Raw genomic sequence first — 14,867 nt, forward strand, 5'->3', positions numbered from 1 at the left:
GTGTCTGGGTCACTGTAAGTGTGACTCCAGTGTGGCTGGGGCAACAGGATGGGTACAGGGCTGAGAAGCCTGGAAAGGTGGGTCGAGGGCTGGGTGTGGGGGCTTTTGCGTGTCATGTCAAGACTTGGGGGATTTTAGCGGAGAATTCCAGGAAGGGCCTTGCTAAATGAGCACCCTGGCTAGAAAGCATGGAATGGATTGGATTGGATCGTTCTCCTCGTGACTGTTTCCTTACATCACGCCAGCTTCTAGTAGAGGGAGGTAGACAGGGAAGCTTGTGCTCTGGCTGTTCCTGGGCTTGTCAAAGAGATCGAATGGCCAGAGAGAACTGTAGAGGACAGAGGCAATGCTGTAGAAGTTGATGAGAGGGGATTTTCTTGCAAGAGGGCACATCACGGCATCCCGGAGGTGTTTAACTGGGTGGCCAAGTGGGTGGGGTTCCGGGTAAAGTTGAAGCACAGAGTTGGAGAAACCGGATGTATATGGGGTAGCGGGTCATCACTTAAACTCTCTGGAAGGAGCTGGGGAGGGGGAAGTGCAGACGGAAGAGGGGTTCTGAAGGGAGGTGTGCCGGCAGATAGTGTTAGGGAGCGACCAAGCTGATGGACTTTCACCGTGAGCCACGGAATGTGAACATTGTTTCTAGACCTCGAAGGGAGGTGTGGAAGAGAGAGGGGCAGGACTGTACTCCAGGAAGCTCCGCCTCATCCCTGTCTCTTGAGGTGGGTGAGAAGGAGAGACAGTGGGAGAAGCCAGGTGGGAGAGTGTGCTCATCAAGGTGAGAGGCTGACAAGTCCCAGCTGGGTGCTCACAGTGGGGGCTGAGGAGGCGAGAGCAAGCCAGGGCAGCTGCTGGGCTGTGGGGAGAAGCTGGAGGAGGGGCAGGCCAGAGCCAAGGAATCCAGGAGGAAAGAGAGAGAAGCAAGAAAGGTGAGTTTGACTTCAGACATGTTGGAGGTACCTAAGAGACAGCAGGAATGGGGCTATGGACAAAGCGTCCCTCATTCATTCCACATGTGCCCAGGAAGTTGTGTGCCAGGGTTTGTGCTCAGCACCCGGAGATGAATTAAACAGTCACCTCTGTGGGTTTGTTTTAATATTCACCTCAGATAAACAGAGAACTGGGTTGCTCCACACTGATGACCCGTTCACACATGGCCTACTTTTATTTATTTCCTAAGTTTTTTTTAATGAGTGTTGTAAGGTCCTGCATTTCATCCATCCACAACAAAAGCCAGGATCTTGAGACAGAATACATATCCAGTTTTTGATCTTTCTGCCCGTTCCCATCCTGAGATATCCATTATCCCTTTGCTTTCATTTTTATCTAGTTTTATGGTACCTGGGTATTCCTAAGGAACCTAAAAAAATATTGCTACAATTTGTCCGTAGTATTGCTATCACTTGGTTCATTTGTCTTGAATATTGAATAATAGTCCATGGTGTGAACAAACCAGTTTCTGCATCTGATCTTCCATTGATGGGCGCCTGGTTGTTTCCAGGTTTTTGCTGCTGAGAGAGAGCTGTTCTGAACACTTCTATACATGTTCCCTGTTGCACCTACTCAAGGTTTTCTTGGGTGTGAACTGAGGGGTGGTGTTTTGCTGGATCATAGGGTAAATAAATATTCAACTTCCATAGCTGTTGCAGACTCTTTTCTGAAGTGGTTGTATGAGTTTGCCCTCGTACACTTCCACACTTGCTCCACACTCTTGCCAACACTTGATATAGGCTGTTTTTGTTTGTTTTTTTTTTGCCAATGGAATGGATATAAAATGGGATCTTTGGGATCATGGTTTCTATGTCACCAAACCCTAATGTCAAGCATCTCTACATGAGTTTATTGGCATGTGTGTTTCTGTAAATTATATCTTCTGCCAATTTTTCTGTGGGGTTCTTGGCATTAAAAAAAAAATTGATTTGTAAGAGTTTTTTTATGTATGCTTGATTTTAATCCTTCGTGCTTATTGCACATATCTTTTTCCAGCTTGTAACTTTCTGTTTTCTTTAAGGCACGTTTTGTTGAACAACCATTCTTGATTTTAACACTGTGAAATGTATCTTTTCATTTATAGTCAGCATTCTGTGTCTCCTTTGAAAAATCTTTTCCTAACCGTAATCCTTGCCTGTAAGGAGCCCATGCCCCACTGGAGGGGACAAGTAGATAATTGCACTCAGATGTCACATGGACATTGGCGGTTAGATGTGGCCACTTTTCCTTGCAGGGCAGGAGTGGGTATAGGAAAGATTTCACAGGGAATTAAGAGATGAGTGAATGGACAGGTAGAGTGGACACTGTGGGTGGGAGAGGCGTGGGCATGAAACAGCCTGATCAGTTCTGGGCTGTCCCTGGGGTTGCTGACGGCTGGACCAGGGATGCGGGCAGGGTATCTGAAGAAAGATCTGGACGATCAATGTGCGTGGGATTATTGAAGCCGTGGGAACAGATAAGAGAGTCACGGGGGAGTGCAGAGAGGAGAGGCAGACAGGGCCTGATTGCCCGACGCAGGAAAGGCGTGGCTCTGGGGAGCAGTTGGGCTTTCCCAGGGGGCCCAGGCTGCACGCCGCCTGTCGTGCTCTCGGGTGCTGTGTTTCACCCTCAGGTGTTGGGCGAAGCCCGATGTGTCTGCCGAGCGCAGGTGTGCCGCAGGGGAGGCTCGCCAGAGCCATAAGCACTCTCCCAGTGTTTAAAAGAGAAACGGGTTCCGAGAAGTACTTCTCAACTATCCGGACAGTGAGAGCACAGCTTGGCTGGCAAACCGTAGCTCACGGGCCAAGTCAGCCTACAGCCTGTTTTTGTAAATAAAGTTTTATTGGGACACAGCCACACGAGTTAGTTTACACGTGGCCCATTACTGTTTTCACACTGCAGAGTTGAGTAGTTGCGGCAGACACCCTATGTTCTGCCAAGCCTACAATAGGTACCTTCTGGCCCTTTACAGAAAAGGTTTGCTGACCTCGCGCTGGGGAGTCATGGTATCTGGTAACCTCGAGAGCGGAACCGGCCACCACAGTGGCGCAGCTCGTTGTCGCTGGCTGGATAATGAATCTGGGTCAGGCCTGCAAACGTTGCCAGGTTTTCTGCTTTTCAGGAGAAGCTGGAAATCTGGATTGATTGACTGATTTATCCTAATTTTAAAACATTAGCTCAATCTGTAAGATTTACAAACTGTAGTAGGCTGAGCAGACACATCTGGCAGGCTGATGTGCCCACATCAACTTCTCCCTCTGCAAACTGATGTGGGAAATCTGTGACTGGGTTTCCCCCATAGCTCAGCTGGTAAAGAATCCTACTGCAATGCAGGAGACCCTGATTCAATTCCTGAGTTGGGAAGTTCCCCTGGCGAAGGGATCAGCTACCCACTCTAGTATTCTTGGGCTTCCCTTTTGGCTCAGATGTAAAGAATCCACCTGCAATGCGGGAGACCTGGGATCGATCACTGGGTTGGGAAGATCCCCTGGAGGAGGGCATGGCAACCCAGTCCAGTATTCTTGCCTGGAGAATCCCCATGGATGGAGGAGCTTTGTGGGCTGCAGTCCATGGGGTCACAAAGAGTCGGACGCGACTGAGCTCCTGAACACAGCACAGCACATACCTGTGACTTCTCAGGCAACTTGCTTATCTTTTGCCTCAGTTTTCTCTTTTATAAAGCAGAGATGATACCCTGCCCTGTATTGTAAAGATTAAGTGAGAACACTCAGAAGATACTTAGCCAGCACTGGCCTGGTAATACATAGTACTCTTGTTGCTGGCCACTGTGCCTGCCGCTGCTTCCTCGGCTCCCACATTCTGGCCTCAGGGTGGCCTGGGAACCAGGGCTCAGCCCTCTGATGACCTGTGGGTGGTCAGTTTGCTCCTGGCCAAAGAAGGGGCAGCGGGTTCTTGGTGCTGGTGGAGGAGGTTGTCCATGGAGCAGCTGTCGGTCACCGGGGCCCACCCCCTGGATACTGTGTGGCTTTCTGCTCAGACCTGCCTTTGGAGGCCCCAGACAGGCACCAGCCAGGAGAGGAGTTGTCATTTCTCATCTTGCAGCCCCAGCGTGCAAGGGACAACTCAAGTGTTAGTCCTTCCATCCTTCAGAAGCCTAGTAAGGTCTGAGTGGTGCTTGATGGAGCCATCCCTTGTCTAAACCAAAGCCCTACTTTGCAGCGCTCCTGTTGTAATAATCCAGGTCCTTGGATGGTGTGTTTTTTGCACTTTCTGGGAACTCAGGGGTGGGGCGTGTGTCTCTCGGCAAGGAGGCACCATGGTGCTTTGACAGGCCTGTTAATGAAACCCCAATGGGACGGGAGTGGCTGTCTACAGTCAGGATGGTAGGTTAACAGCGGTGGGGGTTTGGTTCCTATTTACGATCTTTTGAAAGTTGTGGGCATTGTTGAGGTTTGTTTCTGATAACAGAAGTAAAACTTTCCGATTTTAAAAAAATGGGAAAAGTTCAGAAGTTAAACAAAAGGTCTCCTACAGTTTCTCCACTCAAAGGCAGCTGTTGTTAGCATTTGGGTACATTTCTACTGAGTTTTCTCTCTGCTTCTCTTTACCAAGTTAAAGTAGTGCTGTGGGGAATAGCTTTATGTTGACATTTTCCTCTAATCTCCTTAGATAGATTTCTTAATGATTGGGTCAAAGCAAGTGATGGCCTCACCATGGGGCATGCAGGATCTTAGTTTCCTGACCAGGGATTGAACTTGTGCCCTCTACAGTGGAAGCATGGAGTCTTAACCACTGGATCGCCAGGGAAGTCCCCTGAGTGAACATTTTTAAACCTCTTGATACATATTACCAGACTGTTTTCTGGAAGGGCTTTATCCCTCCCAGCAGTGTGACTTCTCAGTGTACTCTTGTGGGACTGTGTATTGAAATTAAGTTATTTTTATGACCTTGAGAGACAGAAAAATAATACTCCATTGTGTTAAAAACAACACGTCTAGCAAAGTAGAACATTTCTTTGATATGTATTTGCACAGTATTCGACTTTCCCAGGTCCACGGGAATGCTTTCTGACAGTGCCCGGGTGGCCAGCTGCCCATAACAAGTCTTTCAAGGTCATGCTCTGGTTACTGGTCATGCTTACTGTGTCAGCCGGTGGGGTGTGGAGTTGCAGGCCCGTGCTTCTGGGAAAGCACCCGAAAGAGAGGCAGCTTAGAAAATAGGGCTTAAGGTCACCCAGCCTCACTGGTCTCCAGCCCGTGCCCCTCAGACGCCTCTGTCCTGCACAGCGGCTTCCTGGGCCTCTCGGAGTCGGAAGTAGAGGGTACCCTCTGTGGCAGAGCACCCCACGTTTTTACATCTTGTGTTATTGATGGGAGACGTACGGTCACATTTGGGAAAGGGTTCTGCTGTTCATAAGAGGCTCGAAAACCCATCCAACCCCCTGAGCAGTTGAGCCCAGGAGAGGGGCTGTGACTGTCCCAGGATCATTGCATGTGGACCCTGGGGTGAACTGCCCGCTCAGGCTTGGGACAGGCCGCTTCGTATTTCAGTGGGACTCAAGGGGGAGGAAATGGGTCCTCACATGTTGGCATATTGACAATCCCTCAGTCTGGGCACCAGTTTAAAACCACGTTCGGGGCCTTCTTCCTGGAGGCCTCAACTGTAAGGGGAGCCGCTTGTGTGGCTCCCCGACTTGGAGGCCCACAATTAGGCGGGATGTGTTTCACTCGGATTCCTGTGTCAGCTCAGATCTTGTTCTAAAGTTTTCCTAAATCCCCTTGGAATAGAAAGACTCTCAGACACACGTAACTCTTTTGTGTCAAACACCTCTCTGGTAGAACAGCAGGGTCCTGCCGTGCCTTGGGACCAGGGGCCAGGAAGGGGTTCAGAGATCAGATCAGATCAGTCGCTCAGTCATGTCCAACTCTTTGCGACCCCATGAATCGCAGCACGCCAGGCCTCCCTGTCCCTCACCAACTCCCGGAGTTCACTCAGACTCAGGTCCATTGAGTCAGTGATGCCATCCAGCCATCTCATCCTCTGTCGTCCCCTTCTCCTCTTGCCCCCAATCCCTCCCAGCATCAGAGTCTTTTCCAGTGAGTCAACTCTTCGCATGAGGTGGCCAAAGTACTGGAGTTTCAGCTTCAGCATCATTCCTTCCAAAGAAATCCCAGGGCTGATCTCCTTCAGAATGGACCGGTTGGATCTCCTTGCGGTCCAAGGGACTCTCAAGAGTCTTCTCCAACACCACAGTTCAAAAGCATCAATTCTTCGGTGCTCAGCCTTCTTCACAGTCCAACTCTCACATCCATACATGACCACAGGAAAAACCATAGCCTTGACTAGACGGACCTTTGTTGGCAAAGTAATGTCTCTGCTTTTGAATATGCTATCTAGGTTGGTCATAACTTTCCTTCCAAGGAGTAAGCGTCTTTTAATTTCATGGCTGCAGTCACCATCTGCAGTGATTTTGGAGCCCAGAAAAATAAACTGACACTGTTTCCGCTGTTTCCCCATCTATATCCCATGAAGTGGTGGGACCAGATGCCATGATCTTCGTTTTCTGAATGTTGAGCTTTAAGCCAACTTTTTCACTCTCCACTTTCACTTTCATCAAGAGGCTTTTGAGTTCCTCTTCACTTTCTGCCATAAGGGTGGTGTCATCTGCATATCTGAGGTTATTGATATTTCTCCCGGCAGTCTTGATTCCAGCCTGTGTTTCTTCCAGTCCAGCATTTCTCATGATGTACTCTGCATATAAGTTAAATAAGCAGGGTGACAATATACAGCCTTGATGTACTCCTTTTCTTATTTGGGACCAGTCTGTTGTTCCATGGCCAGTTCTAACTGTTGCTTCCTGACCTGCATAAATATTTCTCAAGAGGCAGATCAGGTGGTCTGGTATTCCCATCTCTTTCAGAATTTCCCACAGTTTATTGTGATCCACACAGTCAAAGGCTTTGGCATAGTCAATAAAGCGGAAATAGATGTTTTTCTGGAACTCTCTTGCTTTTTCCATGATCCAGCGGATGTTGGCAATTTGATCTCTGGTTCCTCTGCCTTTTCGAAAACCAGCTTGAACATCAGGAAGTTCACGGTTCACATATTGCTGAAGCCTGGCTTGGAGAATTTTGAGCATTACTTTACTAGCGTGTGAGATGAGTGCAATTGTGCGGTAGTTTGAGCATTCTTTGGCATTGCCTTTCTTTGGGATTGGAATGAAAACTGATCTTTTCCAGTCCTGTGGCCACTGCTGAGTTTTCCAAATTTGCTGGCATATTGAGTGCAGCACTTTCACAGCTTCATCTTTCAGGATTTGAAATAGCTCAACTGGAATTCCATCACCTCCACTAGCTTTGTTCGTAGTGATGCTTTCTAAGGCCCACTTGACTTCACATTCCAGGATGTCTGGCTCTAGGTCAGTGATCACACCATCGTGATTATCTGGGTCGTGAAGATCTTTTTTGTACAGTTCTTCTGTGTATTCTTGCCCCATCTCTTCTTAATATCTTCTGCTTCTGTTAGGTCCATCCCATTTCTGTCCTTTATTGAGCTCATCTTTGCATGAAATGTTCCTTTGGTATCTCTGATTTTCTTGAAGAGATCCCTAGTCTTTCCCATTCTGTTGTTTTCCTCTGTTTCTTTGCATTGATCACTGAAGAAGGCTTTCTTATCTCTTCTTGCTATTCTTTGGAACTCTGCATTCAGATGTTTATATCTTTCCTTTTCTCCTTTGCTTTGCTTCTCTTCTTTTCACAGCTATTTGTAAGGCCTCCCCAGACAGCCATTTTGCTTTTTTGCGTTGGTTGTGGCTAAATCTGAGGGAAGAATGCAAGGGAATGCAGGATGGTTTTTCTTGTGGTCAAGTTGTTAATACATTTTTTAAAGATAATTTTGGTCCGATCATCATAAGTAATATGATCGTTGTAGAACATCTGCCAGTATAGAGAAAAGTAAAGAACATATATCCCATACTTAACTCCATCGCCCCTAGTAACATGTCAAGAGTTGTTCCTTCCAGCCTTTTAAAAATTGGCTTATATAAGGTAGAAATAACATGGGCTTCATGGTGTCACAGACCGGCCACCTGACCTTGAATAAATTTTTTATTTCTTTTGGCCTCAGTTCCTGCGTCTGTAAAATGGGGATAATTTCTACCTTCAGGGGCGATTGAGGGTTGAGAGAGCAGGATGACAGGAGCACTGGGCAGAGTGCCTGCCTCATAGTAGACGTTCAGTAAATGGTGCACCTGCCTACCTGAGAGCATAGTGTGTGTGGTTACATACCCTGTGTTTTTAATTTGTCAGGAGAATTATCCTAGGTATGAAAGCCTTTTAAAGACTCATATTCCATCATTGGGATGTACCATAATTTATTTCAGAATTCCCTTATTCCATTATTGTAAAGTATTTAGGTGGCCCCCAGACTGAGGCTTTTTTCCCATGGCCAATTAGAATAATAGTTTTCATAATTAAGAGCACCCTAAATAGCCCCATCATTAAGAGTCAAAACAAATTAGGTTTCTGAACTGCAGTTTGGGGGTGGTTGAGGCTGTAGCAGAGAATGGGTGCCTTGACTGGCTGCTGCGTGTGCGTAATTGCTGCCTTTGAGGGGAGCAGCAGTGGGCATCCTGGGCCTGCCCCAGGCCCCTGGAGTGAAAGGCGCTCCTCCCTTGTGAGTGTTTCAGCCCCTCTGGGATTTGGGGTGTTTGACGAACTGCAGCTCCAGCTTTGGGTCAGCCTTGGCTCTGCCCTCAGGGAGTTCCCGTTAGGAGGCTGTGGGAGGGGGGACAGACGCTGAAACCAATCAGTGTGGTCCGGTTCAGATAAGCGGGATATGTGGTGAGGACGCACAGGAGGGTGCAGTCAGCATTTTCTGGCAAGCACCTGGTCAGAGGGCTCGGAAGAGGGCTCCGGCTGAGTCTGGAAAGATGGGCAAGTTTGCTGGGGGCTCAGATGCAGAGAGGATGGGACTCGGGCCACGGGCAGCAGGGTCCACGGCTGGGAGGTGGGAAACGGCTCCAGATGTTTTGGCACTTGCTGGGATTTGATACAGCTGGACAAAAAGTGCAGGCCTTGTATTAGTGGGGACAGTGGCCGGTCATGGAGGGGCTGTGTGCTGGGTCTTTCTCATCTCTGGGTCTCCAGGACCCTGCCAGCCTGGACTGTGGTGTGCCTGCGGTCTGCAGCTCTAGCTGAGGTTCTTGAGCGGAGTTCTCAGGCTGTTTGGCAGACTTCTCCAAGTCGGTTCACCTGGGGATGTGTGGACATGCTGGAGCATACCGCGTGTGCTGGTAACTGGGAGGCTCCCCCTCTGGCTGAGAAATGAGTGATGCCTGTCAGGAGGTGCCGGGGGAAAGTCTGGGCTCAGGAGTAATTGGCCCTGAAACCAGTCCTGTGATTTGTACCTGGGTGTTGTTCCAGGGACCTCTAATTGCAGGCGCTAAGCTAATAAACCCTCCAGCCATCTCAAGGGCATCCCTGATCTGGTTCTCCAGGGTGGGAGGTGTGGTTTTGTTGAAGTGGTTGCAGCTCAGGGGCGGGCCTGGCTCCCCCAGGTGTGCTCAGAGTTATCTCTGGCCTGACTCACTGCCTGTGCTCTCAGGTAGCACGGAGCCGCCCTGGGCCACCGCTCCTCCCCCAGACTCGAGGGGTAGGCAGGGGTGGGGTGGAGGGGGCAGGGAAAGGGAGGGAGGCCCAGGCCTGCTGATATCTGCTGGGTGCCTTAGCACACCTGTCCGTCTGAGTCCCTGAGAAGTGCACTTAGAGTAGAGGGTGATGTGGCTGTGTCCACGTGAAGTCAGGCTGGCAGGGCCGGGCCACCTTCATCAGAAGACACAGCGAGTGGAGCACAGTAAGCGGTGTGTGGACGCCAGAGCCCATGCCCCTTCCTTTTCACGTCCTGCTCCAGGTCTGCCTTTCTCATGGGGCAGATGGTCTCAGCCTTCTCACGGAAACCCTGCTGGCGTGCAATCTCGGGGACAGCAGCAAAAGCCCAGGGTCCCAGCCTCATTAGTGGCCATGTAAGCAAGTTTCTGAAACTTCCAGGGCCTCAGTTTCCTCGTCTGCAGAGTGGGAACAAAATTCGATGCCTGTGCTTAAGGGGGTTGGGTGGGAACCGGAGCAGATGCCGTAACTGGGACCCTCTTGGCACCAGGGCCCTCCGTGGACGTCACAGCTGAGGGTGCTCACGGCATGAGACGCAGGCTCCTCTTTCCCTCCCCCTCTTGCCCGCTTCTCTCCTCCCTAAGCAGGGCCTGAAAGCGGAGCTCGAGGTAGAGCCCATACTGAGCCTTCCCCACTGAGGGAAGGGCATTAGCTCGGGTTGACCTGGGTTTGCACTCTGTGCTGTCACTCAGCACCATATGTGTGGCCTTCAGTAATGCCTTGACTTCTTGGAGCTTTAGTTTCCTGTCCATAAAGTGGGAGAAATACCGCCTTGACAGTCTGTTCCACTTAACTGAGACGAGTCCCTCTGGTGTTTGTCACTGAACATCAGCCCTGTTCCCCTCGCACCCCTGGAGCTGGTGCTCTGGGCACTGCCACCGTGTGAGTCCGCAGCCCCCCTGTCCTTCAGACACTTGCAGGCACTGGAATCGTCATCTGCTCCTGAATTCAGCCGTGCTCGGAGCTAATCCCTGTCACACTCATGCTGCGTGACATGGCCTGTGCTGGGGCTGGTGATGGGGCGGTCGACAAGGCCGACTTGCGGGGTGTCTGCCGTCTGAGGAGGACACCACCATCACCGCTGTATATGTTCCATGGTGCCGTGGAAGAGAAGTTCATGCGACGGGTGGCCTGGGAAAACCCCGAATGATGCAACTAGGCGGGGGTGACTGGGAGGAGGCCTCGGGAGATGAGTGTAAAGTCTCTGGACCTGGCTGCTGGTCAGCGAGGCCCGGGACCCGGGAGCGGGGCTCAGAGAGGCCGGAGAGGGAGGAGCTCAGCACCCAGGGATTTGGATGTCCGTCTCGGGCTCCACGGTTAATGGTGCGGGAGCCCGGGGGGCCTGGAGGCCTGGGTGGGGCTGGTACCCACCCCAGCTTTGAGTCCCTGCTCTGCCATTGACCCCGGGCTGCCCTTGAGCCCCTGGTCCTTTCTGAGACTCTGTTTTGGTTTTTTTCTAATCTGTAACACAGCAGGTATTGTTTTGCGTCTTAACAAACCAACTTGGGGAACCATGGCATCCCCACACAGGTATAAAGCGTCCTCATGGCCCCTGTCCACGAAGGATTTGAGGCGACTCATGAAAATACGCTGTCAAAAGATACACTTAGTAGCTGGGCCAGAGGGAAAGTTTTGGTAAAAGGACAGAAGCAGGGCTGATAGTTAGCACCGAGAATTCAGTCACTGTCTTTCCGGACGTCTGTAGAGATAAGAGCACTGCTTGACTGACGCTGGATTCTTACTGGCTGCCTGAGCAGAGAGACAGGGTGAGGTATTTGGTTCATGAAGCTTTTAAGGTATTAGTGGAAAAAGTGACTGGAAAAGCATGAGCTTTTCCCTGCACCCAGACCGACTCGGGCAGTGCCACCGTGTGTGTGGGTAACCGCTTGTCTGTCTTGTTTACAGGTCTCCTGGCAGCACCGGGCAATGAACCCGAGACTCCAGCCCAGCGTGGTCTGAAGCCGTTGGGGAAGTCAGGGAGTCCTGGGGAAGATGGCCATGGCCCCAAGCCCTTCCCTGGCTCAGGTGTACACCAGCCCGGTGGCAGTGGCCGTGTGGGAATGGCAGGACGGGCTGGGCACCTGGCACCCCTACAGCGCCGCCGTCTGCAGCTACATCGAGCAGCAGTTTGTGCAGCAGAAGGGCCAGCGCTTCGGACTGGGGAGCCTGGCCCACAGCATCCCCTTAGGCCAAGCCGACCCCTCGCTGGCTCCTTACATCATTGACCTCCCCAGCTGGACGCAGTTCCGCCAGGACACTGGTAAGACCCTTCCTGCCTCTAGCGTGTGTCTAGGTGCCTCCTTCGGGCCAGGCATTGTGCTCTGTGTTCGGGTCACAGAGTTGACTCTCAGCGCCATCTTGCCTCTGAAACGCACAGGGTCGGGAGGCGGACGCTGAGTGGTAGCGGGCACCGCACAGCGTGTGAGGTGCCGCTTTGTGGTGCAGGGTGCCTTGAACACAGCGCAGAGGCCATCCCAGCCCCTTCCCCTCGTCTCCCAAAGCAGAACTGCCTGTAGAGATAGGAAGGCCTAGCAAGCAGCAGGCCACCCAGCGTGGGGGTGGCACACCATGCTAGGGAGAGGGCCTGGTGATGAGTTCTGGCTCCTGAAGGACAGTCGTGTCACCTGGGCGGGTTACTTCACGTTTCTGTGCACTCATGTTTCTTTCTTTCCTACGTGTATATTAATAGTATGGGCTTCCCCGGTGGCTCAGTGGTAAAGAGTCCACCTGCAATGCAGGAGACCTGGGTTCAATCCCTGGGTTGGGAAGATTCCCGGGAGGAGGGCATGGCAACCCACTCCAGTGTCCTTGGTGGAGAATTCTATGAACAGAGGAGCCCAGCGGGCTGCAGTCCATGGGGTTGCAAAGAGTTGGACACGACTGAAGCAACCGAGCAGCTGAAGCAGCAGTGATCAGTGTTACCGAGAGTGGGGCCGCCAGCTTCTTCCCAGAGCTCTGCCTGTCCCTCTAAATCAGTGGTTCTCAGCCGAGGGTGACTTTGTCTCCTGGTATACTGGGCAACGTGTGGGGACGTTTTTGACAGTCAGGACTGTGGGGTGGGTGCTACTGGCATCTAGTGGGTAGAGGCCTGGATGCTACCAAATAAACATCCTACAGCATACAGGACTGGCCCCCTGACAAGGAACTGTTGGCCCCAAATGCACTGGTGCCCAGCCTGAAGAATCCAGCTCTGATCCCATAGCAGCCTCCTTGAGGGTGTGAGGACTCAGGCTTCCAGGCAGTGGATACAGATAAAAGTCCCGGCCCTCGTGACATTTGCAGTCACCAAGAAAGACAGTGAGCAAGATGAATAATTTGTGACCCATGTATGGTTGGGTCAGTGAGTGTTTATGAGGGTGTGTAAAGTGTAGGGAGAGGTTATTCTGAAGTTAGAGCTTGCGTGGCCTGGTCACCAGGAAGGGCCAGGCACAGGCCAGGGGGAGGGGCAGCTCATGCGGGTCTTTTCTGTCCCTTGAAGGGACCTCAGCTTTTCTTCTAAAAGGAGGAGGCCCGGGAGGATATGGGCAGAAGAGTGACATCATCTGATTTGGGGGTTAAACGTATCGCTCTGACTGCTGAGGTCAGGAGACCAGGTAGAGGGTAATCGCAGTGATCATCTTTCGGCAAGTACTGTTGGAAGCATGGCCCAAATCGATTTTTTCCTTTCTCCTTTCCGTACTCATGCAATTTGGTTTATTCATATAAGGTAATCACAGGTGTTTCCTAATAGTTGCTACCTGAGAAGTCCAAGGGAATCCAGGTACATCCACGTAAGAAAAGTCTGTAAAAGTTAATGAGTTTCTGGGACTTCTCTGGCTGTCCAGTGGTTAAGACTCTGCACTTCCACTTTGCAAGGGGTCACAGGTTTCATCCCTGGTGGGAGAACTAAGATTCCACATGCCGTGGGGCCAAAAACAAAAAACAAACAAAAAAAGTTAATGAGTTTCACAGAGTCTTAGAGACCTAAGAATTACCTACAGCGTAGTACATGGAAACAGGAAAGGTTTTCGCTGTGATTCTCAGCTGCACCTAAACGTACGTGCTTAGAAGACTGGACGGGCAGGAATGTATCGCAGTATACGAAGCGTGCTTTCCTCTCGGTGCTTGGATTACAGATGGCTTCATCTTCTTCAGACATTTTGTTTCAGTGTCTTTGGTCAGCCCACACAGGTTTCATCATTAGGAATGTTTTGAGAGGCCTTGTCGGGTCTGAGCCACAGCTGGTCTTTGACCCCAGCGTCCAGCGTCCCCTAGTCCAGCTGAGAAAGGCCGGTCCCCCTGTGCCTTTGGCCCGCAGTGTCTTTGCACAGAGAGTGCACTCTGCCTTTCGTCCCAGGTTTGGAGAGAGTCCTCAGTGTCAGCCTTTAGGTCAGACAGCAGCACGACCCATGTGTATAGACTGTGACCACATTATCTTACGTTGGTTGTAGGGAACCAAGAGGATTTTAAACCCCTGGTTTGACGGTGGTGAGGGGCCGGCAGATAAGCTGTTGACGTGCGTCCCTCCCTCTAATACAGGCACCATGCGGGCCGTGCGGAGGCACCTGTTCCCGCAGCACTCGGCCCCCGGCCGGGGCGTCGTCTGGGAGTGGCTGGGTGACGACAACTCCTGGACGGCCTACGAGGCCAGCGTCTGCGACTACCTGGAGCAGCAGGTGGCCCGGGGCAACCAGCTCGTGGACTTGGCACCCCTGGGGTACAACTACACCGTCAACTACGCCACCCACACGCAGACCAACAAGACTTCCAGCTTCTGCCGGAGCGTGCGGCGCCAGGCGGGGCCCCCGTACCCGGTGACCACCGTCATCGCCCCGCCGGGCCACACGGGGCTGGCCTGCTCCTGCCATCAGTGCCTCAGCGGTGGTACCACTGGCCCCGTGTCAGGCCGCTACCGCCACTCCATGACCAACCTCCCCGCCTACCCCGTCCCCCAGCCCCCCCACAGGACTGCCATTGTTTGGGGGACCCACCAGGCCTTTGCTCCGTACAACAAGCCCTCCCTCTCCGGGGCCAGGTCTGCGCCCAGGCTGAACACCACCAACCCCTGGGCCGGGGCGCCGCCCTCCCTGGGGAGCGCGCCCCTCTGCCGCTCCAGCCTCTCCCACCTGGCGTCACAGCACCAGCCCTCAGGACCGTCCACCACCGGCGCAGCCAGGTATCTTGCGTTCCTGACAGCTGTTATGTCCAGCCGTGCGCCTTGTCAGGGCCTTGGGTTTCCGCCCTTATTTAGCTGAGAAGGCTCCCCCTGTGCCATGAAGACCTGGCACCTGC

At 51.9% G+C, this 14,867-nt stretch overlaps 1 protein-coding gene across 5 annotated transcripts in view; it reads left to right on the forward strand.

Annotated features, from left to right (window-relative positions):
- Nucleotides 1-14,867, forward strand: part of DTX2 (deltex E3 ubiquitin ligase 2) — a 36,093-nt gene that overhangs the window by 2,075 nt on the left and 19,151 nt on the right. For 4 of the 5 annotated variants that reach the window (XM_055561615.1, XM_055561619.1, XM_055561618.1 and 1 more), the window contains exons 2-3: nt 11,502-11,856; nt 14,115-14,751. In XM_055561615.1, the coding sequence (XP_055417590.1) occupies nt 11,589-11,856; nt 14,115-14,751 (905 nt within the window). In that variant the 5' untranslated portion in view covers nt 11,502-11,588. Of the gene's footprint in view, nt 1-786; nt 930-11,501; nt 11,857-14,114; nt 14,752-14,867 lie in introns of those variants that run through there. The other variant, XM_055561616.1, reaches the window with a different exon arrangement.

The sequence above is a fragment of the Bubalus kerabau genome, chromosome 23 (genome assembly GCF_029407905.1).
Source record: "Bubalus kerabau isolate K-KA32 ecotype Philippines breed swamp buffalo chromosome 23, PCC_UOA_SB_1v2, whole genome shotgun sequence".
NCBI classification, from domain to species: Eukaryota; Metazoa; Chordata; class Mammalia; order Artiodactyla; family Bovidae; genus Bubalus; species Bubalus kerabau.